Source organism: Schistocerca nitens, chromosome 1, assembly GCF_023898315.1.
Source record: "Schistocerca nitens isolate TAMUIC-IGC-003100 chromosome 1, iqSchNite1.1, whole genome shotgun sequence".
Lineage (NCBI taxonomy): Eukaryota > Metazoa > Arthropoda > Insecta > Orthoptera > Acrididae > Schistocerca > Schistocerca nitens.
This window is the reverse complement of record NC_064614.1, coordinates 1,150,265,047-1,150,280,609: the sequence shown is the minus strand read 5'-3', so window position 1 is coordinate 1,150,280,609 and position 15,563 is coordinate 1,150,265,047. Positions and strand designations below refer to the sequence as shown.

At 37.4% G+C, this 15,563-nt stretch overlaps 1 protein-coding gene across 1 annotated transcript in view; it reads right to left on the bottom strand.

Moving 5' to 3' along the window:
* The window catches only part of LOC126199985 (UPF0692 protein C19orf54 homolog), a 55,914-nt gene that overhangs the window by 26,506 nt on the left and 13,845 nt on the right, over nucleotides 1-15,563 (bottom strand). The window contains exon 3 of the mRNA XM_049936670.1: nucleotides 6,554-6,749. Coding sequence (XP_049792627.1) covers nucleotides 6,554-6,749 — 196 coding nt within the window. The remainder of the gene's footprint in view (nucleotides 1-6,553; nucleotides 6,750-15,563) is intronic.

The window sequence follows — 15,563 nt, the reverse complement described above, 5'->3', positions numbered from 1 at the left end:
AAATTTTCATTATCATCCCATTCTACAGCTGATGGTAGTCATTATTCGCAACTGTGAATTCATCTGATGTATTTAACATTGATATCCCGCATTCTGTGGATTTGCCTAATTGTCACCTCCACCCATCAATATAACATCTCCTTTTCTCCAGCTTGACAATGTGTGCGTGAGCTGGCAACTTCTGCCACACTCCTCACAGCAGAAAGACATCCATATGTGGTGTTAAGAATTTTCACTTTCCTGCTGTCAGTGGCAGCTGGGTGAATCACACTGGCGTCCCTCACGTGTGGCTGCAATACGTGCTGCCACTCCCTTTCTCCAACAGCTACTGTATGTTAGCACTGTATCATCTGGTCAATAAACCACAACCTCTATCTAGTTGATATGTCCTATAGCCTAAAATTTAGAATTTTGGACTGCTTTATGGCATCAAGTCTGCAGATTCTTTTGGTTTGATTCTAAGGGAAGATTACAAACATGTGATACCTAAAAACCTCAATGAATCTATAAACAAATGCACAACTTTGCAGATGATAAAGTGAAACTAGTTCTGTCTATCCAGTTCTCCTGACTTCTAACTGTCCATGGTCACTGACATGTCACTGCTGACAACCTGATGTGGAACAGAACATATAGTTGTTCATAAATGAAAACAATGACCATTTACCATATTTTACAAAATTCACCGCAACAGCAGAAACAGTTACAGATAAAGTACTATCTTGACGTATCATTACCAAACAAATCTGAAAAGGTATTTTAAATTTGGGGTATCTAAAATACACCTGAGATAGAAAAACCACAGAAATATGCAAAGATGGTCTTCAATGATCTGGATGCCGAGCATTTAAAGGTGAAAGGAAATACTTAACGGTTAACACCTGCATAGAAAATCATGTAGCACAATGAAAACCAACTGTCTACCAATACTGTCTCAATTTTTTACCATTACCAGGTGGCCACAAGCATCTAATTTGCCTTACTGAGAACTAATTTCAGTTGCTCAAAATGGTAAGTGAGAAGTTTCCAGTGGAATATCAAATGCTGAATGCACTCGTGAATAAAATGTCAGTTACAGTAGTAAGTAATCTCCTTACTTGTTTGTAATACATCTTTCACTTCAGTGAATATGCAAATTTCTGATGTAGACACCATAAAACAGTAAATAATGATCAGGCTTTTATACGCATCAGTCACTATACAGCCATCTTGGTATCCTGAACAGGACTGAGGTCAGATGAAGCTAAGAGCCAAACAAGTATCCTCATGTCTGAGTGTTTACGGACACATAAGATAGGATTGAGTTGTGCATTATCTTGTTAAATCCATTTATCTAGGGCAGTGTGTTGCATACAAACAAATAGTGTGTTTGGTCTGCCAGTTGATTCCTATATTTTTCACTACTGACTGATGATAGCAGATCTACTTTCCCCGCAGTTTCTTTGCCACATTGAGAGGAGAATACAAGGAGCAAAGTGATGAAGTCTCATCCCAATTTGCAAAATATTGCACACAGAGATGCAGTGTGGATGGGCAAGGTGCATATTGCTCATATGCTGATGGTAACAAAATTTAAAATGACATACGGAACTCGCACACATTTGCCTGTCAATGTTACTGAAGATGGAACTGCCTTTTTAATTAGCATAGTGTAATATTGTTATACTACATCCTCTACTGACAAAGTATTACTTTGCTGCAAATGTCAGTTTCTGGTGCAGGGGTGCTATCTGTAAGAGATAATTTCTACTGTCGAGAACTGTTGAGCTGAAACACACAGAAATTAGAGTGCAGGTAATATCCTTGGTACTCTCTCATCTGATATAAAAAAGTATCGAGTGAGGACACAACTACTAATCTGTGCTCTCCTCTGCTTGCAAGAGAAATCCATCTCCTCGTACTGTGTCATTCACACATTTCAACTGATAACATGATATGTCCATCTAGGCAATGTTCGTTCTCTCTCTCTCTCTCTCTCTCTCTCTCTCTCTCTCTCTCTCTCTCTATGGCAGGGTTCCTGTACTCTGCAAGCTGTAGCATATGGTGAATGCAAGTGCTCATGTTGTCAGTCAGTGGCTTCCATGTTCCAAAGCAAGCTGATGTTTCTGCATAGTCTAGTTGCTACCACATTTTTGTTATTCTTCTAGTATAACACTTAATTAGCAAATAATTTGTCAGGGTGTCTGACTCAATCAACTGTAGTCACTATATGTGTAGTAGCAATCAATATTATTCACATGCTTTTCACCAAGGCACTTGACCTGTTGGTAGTAGTTCCAGCAGAAGGAAAGTACTTGTGGCAGATCCTTGACACAACTGCCCATGGACAGTCCAGTATTGGTGATTTAGCCATGGTCAAATGCAATTAAATCTCACGTGTTTCCCATCCTACACATCACTGTCATGAAGCTGGTCAAAATAAAGTTTTACACCACCATTTTGCTTTGCTGCATTAACTATTCCATTCATCATGCAGACACAAGAGATCTCTCTTAATAAAGAAACTATCTCCAATGCAACTGTTCATCAATTTAAATCTGACAGTTTCCTTTGTTCACTGTTTACAATCATAATAATGTTTTTCAATCATAATAATGTTTTTCATTCATAATAATGTTTTTCATTCCCAAGTCACTTCCCCTCTTTTCCATTTTTGTTTTCAATTATTAAGAGAAAGTCAGTAATTGAATTTTTGTGAAAAGATCTTGCTGCAATGGAAAATGGTTGCCACCCCAACTAATGTATTGTATTTGTGCCACACTTTCCCCTATTTCACAATAATACAAAATGAGCTGCCCTTCTTTAAACTTTTTCCATGCTCTCTGTCAATCCTATATGGTAAGGATCCCATACTCCAGAAGAAGACCGACAAGCACATTGTTGCAGCTCCCTATAAGTTCTGCCAATAGAACACAGTCTTGGGTTTGATTTCCACACGACATTTTCCATGACATTGTTCCACACGACATTTTCCATGACATTGTTCCAATTTAAGTTGTTTGTAATTGTAATCCTATTAATCAAAACAGATACATTTAATCAAAGTTCAACATGTAGGGAATGAAGCCAAATGATAGTAGAGGGAGCAGCACTAATAAAGTCATGGAATTGTCCTGGATACATTCTCAGAGGGCATTATTTGACAATATGCTCACTGGTTTGTTATTGGGCCCTGCAACTGCAGGCTGCAAAGTTTCGGAGCCCCCACTTGTGCAGCATAGCACCGAATCTGGTGCAACCAGCTATTCTGTCTTGTCCACTCCTCTTCAGATCAAATCCTGGTATGCTGGCTGATGGATCTTTAACTCTCTATTGTTTTATTATTGAAGCATTCCATCTCTTGCACCACATTTCTTTAAAGTAAAACTACTACTTGTTTCTTCCATTATGCCACAGGTTGTTTCTTCCATTATGCCACAGTGGAGTGCATGATATCAAGCAGTCAGGAGGGGGAACATTTAAGACTGTATGAACTGGACCGTCTCTTGGGAGTAGTAAGGGTTATGCAGCTTTCTCAATTGTTTGCTTCTTGGCAGAAATTTTACTGATGGCTTGCAGCCAAGACATCAGTGTGGATTTTAGTGTACCTGTAATAATTCTCACTGCTCCATTCACATGCATGTCTAGTTTCCTTACATGAGCACTGTGTTGCCATACTAGGGCGTGGTATTGACTATGTGCTGACAGATTGTTTTCTTCTAGTTACTTCATAATGTTTGAACAAAGTATATGTTCTAAAGTCCTAATACAAATCAATGTCAGTGATATTGTATTTCAGCAGATTACTTCTGTTTCCTTTCTTGTATACTGAAATGACTTTTAAAACTTCCTAGTTGTTACATATAAATCTTTCGCTGAGCAAGTAGCTGTACACATTGTTACATCAGCACACTGTGAAAGAAACCTAATTGGTATACAGTTTGGAATGGAAGATTTGTCCTTATTAATTAATTCACATTGCTTTGCTACAAAGATGATGTCTACTTCTGCTGTTCTTGGGCTTTATAAAGCTCCATCACAGCTGAGCCATTATGAAGCAAATTAACTTCTGTGTCTGTGTAGCACAGAAGGGAGTTTACTACTGTGTCATCTTGCAATACTCCAAAAATCTTCTTCAATGTATTATAGCAACACTTATTTCTACGATTTTGTACTTCAGGTCCACCAAAATTTCATCAGCAAGATCAAGTGTGACTGTCTCTGCACAAGCAGCCTTTACACAAAATAAACTAAGAAGTTGTCAACAATTTATTGCCTGGGATGTATCACAGTCCATTTTCTCAAGTTGTGATGGCTGTAATGACATTTCCCTATCCTAATTTCATCAATTTCAACTAATGATAGAGTGTGCACTCACAAAATTACCATGAATTAGTATGTTTAGTTAATTTGGAACTACAATGGCCTGAAAGTAAAGAATCATACTTTAATACATAGAGCAAAAGAACCGACTTCATTCCCACTGAGAAAACTTACAGTTCAGATTAATATAGGGGTCACTTTTAAGTTTTTAGAAATACCCACACGATAGTCCTACTGAGATGTGGCACAACTATCATTTTAAAATTTGTCATTTGTTATTGTTTCAATGATGATAGCTTAAAAACACTGGGTAATTTGTTTACGGTGAGTTTTCAATGTGGAAATTTCACAGGAAAGTTGCTACTGGATTTATTTTTATAATTTTCGTTAAGGCCTTACTCAACTACAATTGCACAAATTCATTCGTTCAACTTTTGGTAATCAGCTACTTATAGAAATGACTGTTTGCAATTGGTATACAGGATTTCGACACAGCTGTGCTTCTGTCAATAATTAATTTCATGAAACAAGGAAAGAAGATTAAGAGTTTAACACCCCATCGCCATCGAGGTCATTACAAATGGAGCACTGTACGTGAGGAAGGTAATTAGCTGTGCCCTTTCAATCATCCAGCATTTACATGGAGTCATTTAGGGAGATCACGGAGAACCTAAATCTGGATGGTCAGACACGGAATGGAGCCAGCATCATCACAAACGTGAATGTGCCAACTGCTACGCCACCACACTTGGTAACTCTACCAAAATCTGTGGCTGTTACAAAAAATATGAGTGTTGGGTGCAAGATGATTGAAGAAGAGCAGCGCGTGACTCACCATAGGGGTACAGGTATACTACAGCATATTTAAGACCTGCAAATTTGTTTGCCACAGGTCATCAACAAAATCAGTAAAAACAACCTAAGATGCTGTATCTTTCTCCACAATGCTGTCACATAGCATGTCAAACAACTGAATATTTAACTGAAGACTTTCTTGGCAATTTAAATTCTTCTTGGCTCTAATCGGGTACAGTCATTCATACTACACAACTTTTCAGCTGCCATCAGTTGGCCCACTGCTTATTCCTCTTAAAAAAGGGTGCACAAATGGCCCCACTCTCCCCATTCCTCAGCAGTTCACTGAGGATGGCAGCAAGAGTTCTTGTTGAAAATTTGTATGGCATTAATGACTACACTTGGCTGAATACCCAAGAACAATTAAAATGGTTACTTGACAGAGAAAAATGACACATCAGTAAATAATTGTTTTCTTTTGTTCCCTTATTTAAAAAAATTGTGGACAGTGAGATTAACCATACCAGAAAGCTGCTGAATCTTTTCAAAACAATGTTGTTATGTACCATCATCAGAGTAGATAAACTCACAGAGTATTTTTAAATGCATGCAAAAGTGTGTAAATTTTGAAGGCATATAGGCTGAGAAATAATTTGCACCAAAAACATATTTTATCTACACCTCCAATCTAGAGACGATGGAAATGTATATCACAGGGAACTGTCCACTGTACCACAAAGTACAATTTCTCCCCATTCCACTTGTTTGACTCATCCTTTAATGTTGCTCAGTTGTGTGGAACCAAACAGGACTAATAGGAGATATTGAACAGCTACACAGAATACTAGGACGAATGGTCACAGGTTTATTTCACACAAGGGATGTCACAAACATGGTAAAAAAAATGAGCTGGCAGATTTTTAACGATAGACACAAACTATCCCATGAAAATCAATTTACATATCACTTCCACAGGGAACGCGAAGACAAGATTAGATTAATGTGTGAATGGAACTAATAACTGGTACAATGGGATGTACCCTTTATCATGCAATTAACAGTGGTTTGCAGAGTATATATATATATACACATGTTGTGGAAGTAGATGTATATGGAAATAATGATTGCTTAAATGCCACTATGCACACTGTAATTAGTCTAGTCTTAAATTCATGGTACCTGCAGGAGCACTATATATAGATGGTTGCGGTATATTCCTGACTTCAGTGTAATTCTTTTTTTTTTTTTTTATATAACTAATAATATAACCCTCATATTCATTCTCTTATATTCTCTATACAAGGACAGCACATGAAAACTAAATTTCTATGGATAATATCATTTCATAATTTCAACTTTTTTACACAATCTGAAGCAACAGTTATAGTGTAACATGCAATTAATCTGTTATTTAAATGGATGTAGCATGATGCACAAGACTAAAAATTCAACAAACCGGATCAAGCTCAATGAGGTTCTCGTTGCTGAGGCGGAGTTCTTCATATGACCACAAAGCCAGTCGACGACTCTTTCCCTGTCGAGCAACTACATAAACAGCAGATGAGTCCAGTCTTACTGCCCCACACACAGCAGCCCAGTGAGCTTTGTGTCCACGTCTAAGACATGGTGCGTGGTTAGCATCTGCATCATAGCTAGGAGAAGGTAAGGATTACAACTTCTTCAAAGGCAATAAAAAAAAAAATATTTTTCAAAATTATTGTTTGACATTTAGTTTAAAAAAGGGGTGGATTTTTAATCCATCTGAAAATGGACAGTTACTTACAAACAACACAAAATAGCTCACTACTATAAACACTGTGCACTAACTCACAACATTATGGGATCATAATAGAAACAATGTGCTCAGAATATATTTCATTTTTTAATTCTCTGAATTTCTCTTCACTATCATCAGTTTTCTTGTGCATCACATATTCTGTCATTTTAGATTCTACATTGTGTCACTTTTACGATCACAGCATAATTCTATAATACCCAATCTAATTTCACAGAAATGCTATTTCATGTAGCAGTTGGGAGAAAACTACTGTGTTCATGTGAAAATGGTAATGCTGGTTTATCTTAACAAGTACTAGTGACCACCACTATGATCTAGTGGCTAGTGTTACTGGTGCCTGATGCAAAACGAAACATGGTCAAATCCACAGATCCACCTCAATTCAGAGAGAGGTCTGGAACCGACCAATGACAAGTTGATTCAGTAAACAAAAGAGCATACTGGATCAAACACAAAGTGCAGTGGTAATGTAGGAAAGATTGTATATGGTGTGGGTTCTGTGACAGGCGCTCTGCTTCTGATGAGGCAGAAAGCAAAAGTGACAGGGCTGTAATAGAAGCCAGTGGGCAGATCAATGGAAGATGGCTTGCACCTGGGTCTGCCACAAGGATATGACCCATGGATCAAGATTTGAGAGTAGGAAGGACATTATGACAGAAAATGATATTCCATAGGTAGAGTGTAATAGCACTTTTAGAGGGATGCGAATAAAAGTAGGAAGGACATACACCAGGTAGGGAGGCTGTATGTAGAGGTCTGCACGGATGCGGATATCCGTGGATATATCCACGGTATTTGTTACTTGGTGGATAAAATCATGACCAGTGCTGGATATCCGCGTGTCATCTGCAGATAATGAGCAAGGCATCTGCCCAGTACGTATGTTGCAATGCTAGTTGAAAACTTCAAGTCTGTTGACATTCTTGGAATCTTGCAGGGCCCGGGTAGAGCGGATGTCTGTTGTCCTCAGCCCCTGGCTACGACCGACGTAACTGTATCCAAGAGACCTGCGCCTAATCCGTTTCCGCGACCGTGTCTTTTGTGTGAAGTGCCCTCTGGGTGGCAAACCTGCCCACTATCTACCAGACAGGTGCCCGTTGCAATTTTCCGCTTCCTTCAGTTAGCGCTTTGTAGCAAATGTCAGTGAGAGTTCTTTCTTCAAATGAACACCATATCGATGGATACAATTTCGTGTAAGGTGAAAAAAGGCGATTTTACATTAGTGAAGGAAAACAAATTGAAATCTCCAATCTGGAAAAAATTCGGATACGTATTTGATGGCAACGAAAAGATAAAAGATATAGTGGCTTGTTTTGCATGTAAAAAAGTATATTCCTACACTGGACACAAAATTGGAACTTAAAATTTGCTAAAACATTCGTGTGAGGCTGGACAAAGTAGCATAATTACTTATTTAAATACCAAGAGAGATGTGAAAGTTCCTGAAGTTCCGCCAAATTTGAAGACAGCTGCGACAGAAAAACTTATCAATCTTGTCAGCAAAGGCATTTTACCATTCGAAGTTCGTGTGGATCTGGGTTTCTCGAGACAGCACAGTTTCTTATTGATGTGGGGGCCAAGCACGGTACAGTGAGTGCTAAGGAACTGCTACCTCATCCAGCCACCATATCCAGAAATTTGAAGGAAACGGCCGATCGTCTGCGTGAAACTGTCTCCGCAGAAGTGAAGAATATATTCAGAGATATAGGTGGAGCACTAACTGTCGATTTATGGACTGATTCGTACCGTAAAATTAACTATGTGGGAGTGACTGCACATTATGTTAATTATGAAGAATTGAAACTTGAGGATCAAGTGTTGTGCACCAGAAATTTTGAGAGTGAGATTAAAAAACAGGAGAAAACATTAAACTTGAATTAATTAAGATACTACGGTCGTTCATTTTATTCAGTGCTGTGAATAACATAGTGTTTGTTACGGATAGAGGTCCAAATATTGTGGCAACACTTCGCCAATACAAGAGGCTCTCGTGCTCAGCACACATTCTTCATACTGTGCTGGACCACACGACTCGACTCCTTGAGTCATGTGCTCCAGCATAGTATTAAGAATGTGTGCGAATGATAAGAAGAGTGACGTGCAGCAACTAATAAATTCCTGTCGAGCTATCACAACTTTCTTTAAAAGATCTGGTCTTCAGAATCACCTTCAGAAGTAATTGAAAGGAGATATAGACACACGATGGAACAGTAAATTGGATATGTTTGAGTCTACTAATTCACAATGGTTTGAAGTTCTGTCAATTTTGTCAGAGAAAAATAAAGATAATTTGATTGATTCTATAGACAAGACGATGTTGGAAGATATAATAACCTTTCTGACACCATTTAAAATAGCTTCTTGTGATCTCGAAGCCTCCAAAACTCCTACGCTTTATTTATGTGTGTTGGGGAAGTTAAAACTCTCGCCTTCCTTGAAAAAAATGATGGCGACAGCCCATTTCTGATAGATTGAAAGAGTACAGCCAAATGTATTTTAATCAGCAAATGGGACATAACAGTAACCCATAAACTTCAACGTTTTTGAATCCAAGATATAAAAACCTACAATTTCTTAGCAGTGCCGAAAAAGACGAATTTGTAAAGGAAGCGAAAAATTATGTTGCCAGAAATTGTCCACAGTTAAAAGATAAGGAGGAAACAACATCTGGAATTCCTGCAAAAAAAATAGAAGTCTGATGTACTGTTTAATGAATTTGAAGTTGCACCAGATGAAATTCTCATGGACGTGAAAACATCTATCTGCGTCTTTCCAAACTCGCATACTTCGTGCACTGCATTCCAGTGTCCAGCGCGCCATCTGAGAGGAGCTTCTCTACTGCGGGACAAATAATGCAGGACCGACGCACGTCTTTGAAGCCACAGACGATTGATGACATCATGTTCCTGCATAGTAATCTTCCAAAGTAAAAAGGTACTTGTACAGCTTCTCTTACTTCACTGTATTTTTTGGGATTATCTGAATTAGTTACAATTTTTTCATCTGATTCTTTCTTTTACAGAATTTGAATCAGAAGGAAGCAGAAGATGAAAATATTTAATCTGAAGCCTGTGAGTTTTTATTGTAATATTTATAGTAAAGAATTTCCTCGACATATTGTTATAATTTTTACTATTCCCAACAAAAACATTTAAGTAGCATTAGGTAAAAGAAGGAAATATTTAACAAGCAATTTGTTTTGTTGTAAATTTCATATTAAATAGCTCAATTCTAAGTTATTACTCTTCGCAACAAGAACATTCAACAGCTAACACGTCAATATTATTAAACTAGGTAATGATGGTCTCATAAGTGCCTACCTAAATTTTAGCGTGCACTTCAGTAACATTTGCAGCCGCCGAGCATTGTCGCTCTTTGTGAACAGTGAAACAGTCCGGCCGGAATGGTGGCATGGCGGGCCTTGTAATTAATTACAAGCCGGACTTCAAACTATGGCTCACGACAACCAACAAGCTGTGACTGCGATAGCCCGTGAAAGATTATTCTGAACACATTGAAAACTTACGAAATATTCAAATCATCCAAAATAATAATGTGTCTTTTAATTTACCAGCCAATTAGTAAAGATAAGGGCTGAAATTTGTAACAAAATTGAACATTTCAACTGTAACTCGGTATTGCTTAACAGGGAACAGTGCCTAACATTTGAAGTTATGGGACAGTGGTTTTTAGACAGACATCTTGCAATCATTTGCAGTTCCATTAAACTCTGAAAAAAATTATTTTTTAACATTGAAAGTATTAACTGCGAAATCTACTGCAAATTTTGTCTTAGTAATTTAGACCAATGTTGAGGATGTTTTAAAGTGTGAAAAACTTTGTTTAGTTGAGAATGAAACAGACATTTCATTTGTCACTAGGTCTTAATTCGATAAATCAGCCAAAAGGTGAGGTTCGAGATTTCAATCGTATTTTTAGCTAAAGCTAAATGGACTCCTAATTTCTATAACCACTGATTTTGTTGTCACTCTTCGGAAGACAAGTTATTTCTTCCAGACAACGGCAATTATTGCTGGCAGTTTAACTTTTTCACAGGTGCGCCAGCGTTTTGCAGTGTAGGCCTAATACTGTAAATATTTTCACCTGGAAATGACGAGGACTGAACGCATAAGCTATAATATAATCATCAGCTGACACGAATAGCTTCAAAATTTGACACATCCAAGCAGTGAGTACAAAAAAACTGTCGGTAAATGATGCAATGTGCTAGTAACAGTTTAAAACCATCGTCATTTTCAGCTGCCTTGGCACAAGAGCGGCGAAATATAATTGTTTCTACACATGAATTTTCATCATTTAATACTATTGCATTGAATTTTATTTTTTTAAATAGCATTTCCAATCTCACGAGATCCGAGCCGCTACTGTGTGTGCTCCGGAGTACCAATGCTTTTCTGTTTGGAATGGTCTGCTTTAGAGAAGGTATAGAGCATTTCCTGTGATTTAAGAAGTCAAAAGTAGTTAAGTTGTTGCAGAAATGGCACCCTAACAATAACTATGTCATTACATACCATAATTCTAAGTACTACTGTCTATTACTATTAATTACTCATTCAAAACTTAAATATATGCGGATGCGGATAAGGAACTTGCGGATGCGGGTAAGGAACTTGCGGATGCAGATTAATTGCTGCGGGTGTGGATTAGGACCTTGCGGATGCGGTGCAGATGTGGATTGCACTTTTCTTATCCGCACAGACCTCTAGCTATATGCCAGAGATAATCAATGCCTAGCAGAGTGTACGGTTTAGCGTTTCCAGTTGTAACATTGCATGTATTTAGGTGAGAATTGACCATCTAGTATTAATTCAAGATGAGATGAATTTGTTGTACGACTGAACACTAGCAGGCCCAGGTTTCAGGGCATGCCATGACAGGTCTGGCTAGGTGAATGGTACAGTTAAGTCCAGGTATAAAGGCGAGAAGCATCACTGAAAATTAGTAAATCTCAGTATTTGGAATTTTGGTGATGATGGTCGCTTAAGAAATCAGACAATGCTCTACGAAATGGTGGATTGTCAGACCAGCTTCTTCCAGCTCTTTACAATCTTCAGTTAGTCACAGTCAAGTATTAAAGCAAATCTGAATACATCTGCGATCTCATGAGAGTGAAGTGCATCCAATGGCCCAACAATATTCCAGTATCTCTAAAGTTACAGAAGTCAGTATTTCACAGTGAATATACATTTTAGTAATGAACCTCTGAATTAACAATTTCTTAACACTACTTGCAACTACAACATACAATATCTTAGATAATAGCATAGATTATTGCCATCATTAATTTGCAATGTCTTTTATTCTGAAGAACAAACATTTGGTTGCTACATGCTTGACTATGCATTCTCTTAGTCAATTGTTTACCTATGCTAATGATGATTTCGTGAACAACTCTTCAGTGAAAACCTGTAGATAAGCCACAATTCCTGAAGATTCTAGATAAACAGCATTTTTGCAGTATCTGCAACAGATTCAAAGGAATGGAGAAGCCAGGAGCAAGTGGAAGTTTGAATTGTTCTATGAACTGTGATCACATTCTTATGGAGAAATGACACAAGGAGTTCCACAGGGCTCCATTTTGGGTCCACTCATATTCCTTGGCTATGTGAATGACCAACTTTACATTCAACAAGTAGAATTGATACTTTTTTGCAGCAGAATTAGTGTTATAATAACTCCCATTAGAGAGAAAGCCATAGAAGGAATTATTAATTTTATTTTTCAAAGATTATTAAGTGGTCCTTTGACGATGGAATCTCCCTAAATTTTGCGAAAACACACTGTATTCAATTCTGTCCAACAAATAATCATACCAACAACTGGTGCAGCACGTGAACAGGGGTCAGTAAATGGAATTTTCCAAGTTTTTGAGTCTATATCCTGATTAAAATTTTAACCGGAAGAGGCATACTACTGAGATTCTTAAGCAACAAAGTTTAGCTATGTTTGCTGTTCAAGGAAACAAATGAAGCATCCTGCTGACATATTTCCTTTCAATAATGTCATACAGAATAACTTTCTGGGGTACCTCTTCACTTACAAACAAATTGTTGACTGCACAAAAGTGAACAGAAAGAATATTATGTGGTGTTCACCCATTATCACCACGTAGGTACCTCACCAAGGAGTTAGGCATTTCAACTGAACCATCACATACATATATTCACTTGCAAAATTTGTCGTAAACAATCCATCACAATCTGGGAAGAATAGTGATGTTCATTCCTACAATAACAGAGGAAAAATTGACCTTTGTTACTCATTTTTAAAGTAGGCATTGGCTCAGAAAGGAGATCAATATGCAGCAGCAAAATGTTTTATTGTTTGCCCAATAATAAAGTGTTTGACAGGAGTAGCAAAGCATGTTTTAAATCTAAACTAGAATCGTTTCTCCTGGACAACTACTCCTATTTCCTGAACAAATTTCGTTTAAAAAGAATGGTAGCCGGGTTTGGGGAGGGGGGAGGAGGGGGTTAAGTGTAGTTGCACATGTAGGACTAAAAAATATGTTCACTAATTTTAACACTAAGCACGCATACATATCCTGTAAACTGGCTCATTCCACATCATTTTGATTTTAAAAAATCATTCAAATGATCTATTGAGCATGTAACTACATAACTATTACAGTAATTGGTAGTGCACTACACACAAAAGCAAGCATACAGATTTCTGGGCCAGTCTCGCAAACTGTTTTTATTGGTCATATATAGTTAAATTTACATTTAGAGCTTTATTCAAGTAAACCCTGCTTATTTCTGTTTATCACAATAAAAAAATGGCAGCTCCCATCCCTCTTTCCTTTATGCACGACGTCCCTAAAATTTTTTGCAACCATATTTACTTCCTACTGGTCACCAGTAACACATTATTTGCATGTAATGAGAAAATCACATGCAGATTCTGTATTACTGGTGAACAGTAGGTCATTTATGTCTTTTTCATCAATACTTTGTTTGTGTTTTCAACATATATAATCAAGTCCACCTATGGCCAAATCATTTCTTTTTGTGCACTACTGGTACCTCTTTTTTCTAGCTGAGTATTTTACCATTTGTCCTGCCATCATATCCAAGTCTTTTTTTTTTTACTTTCTATTCTTCAACTTTCTACTCCAGCTATGATTACAAAATGTGAATCATTATACACATTAATGTTTCAATTCAACTTGTGAAACTATATGCTTACATTCCTGCTATCACTTATGCTTATAACCACATAAGAAAAAGTGTTAGAGGCAACATATTTTGGGGTCAAAACTATAAATAGAAGATAAGTAAGAACTCTTGGAAGATGTGAACAGATGGCACTTGAAAAGGATGGAAAAAAATATGAAAACAGTTCTAAAGATATCACTACGTCTGATTGAAGATAACTACAAAGGGAAAACTGTAAGTTTGGTATGATGTGTTTCTGAAGATATAATCCTGACGATGCAAATAAAATCAATGATAAGTTTTATCACATGACTTAATGGCTGCATATAACTCTACAGTATGATGTGTGGCTATAAAATAACAGGACTGAGGCTGCCATAGAGTATGTACACATGTACCAAAGATTTACAAACCAATAGCTGAGTAGCATGAAGCTTTTTCACTCGAATGCAGCATCACTGGTATCTGTAGACAAATCAGTGTGGCCATGGTCTCCATTTGTGTGAGAGCTCTTACTTTGTTTTCCCAGAAAAATGATAAATGTAACAATAGAGCAATGAATTGTCTTGAAGTTTCACACAAAACTTTGAAAAAGGGTTACTGAAACATTTCTTTTACTAAAAGAACTGTATGCTAAAGACTGTGTATCACATACGTAAGTTTCTGAGTAGTTCAAGCATTTTCAAGATGGCCGCCGATCAATTGATGAAACCGTAAGAACTGATACAGAATACATAAGGCAAATTTTACATAACCAATTTAAAATAAGAAAAATGTGTCCAAAACTGGTGCCGAAAATTCTCATATTGCACAAAAACCTCCTGAAAATGTATCCAGAAACTTCACTGAGAGTGAGAGAAATTCAAATGAGCAAATCAAGATTCAAAGAGGTGGTGAATGATTGGGTTTTTTTTCCCAAGACTTCAGTGTTCGTGTAACTGTATCTCCACTGGGTTTCCGAACGTCAAACTATGAGGTTGTTGCTCTGTGAGAAAATAAGAACAACCTGAATTGTGGAAGGACAGGGCATCGTTTCTGCATTAAGACAACACACCAGCTCATACTGCACTTTCTGTTAAGAGGTTCCTGGTGAAGTACAGCATCCCGATGTCAGACCATCTACCTTATTTGCCTGATCTAATGCCACATGACTTATCTATCCCCCAAGGTCAAATCTGCATAAAAAGGAATAAGATTTCAGCCCACTGAAGCAGTGAAGAAACAATGACAGGTGTCATCAAGACACTCACAAGGGAAGATTCCAGCACTGTTTCCAGTAATGGAAAATTCACATGAAGTGTTGTAAGGGTAAAGGTGGGGTATATATTGAGGATGACAATAACTGCATATGTATGTTTTTGAAATAAAATGTTTTAACACAATAGTCCCATCATTTAACAGCCACATCTCTTATAGCATATAATTCCTTGGCTGTTAAAACCAATGAATACAAACAGAACAAGAGGTAGTTAACCAAGTCTGGGGGCCAC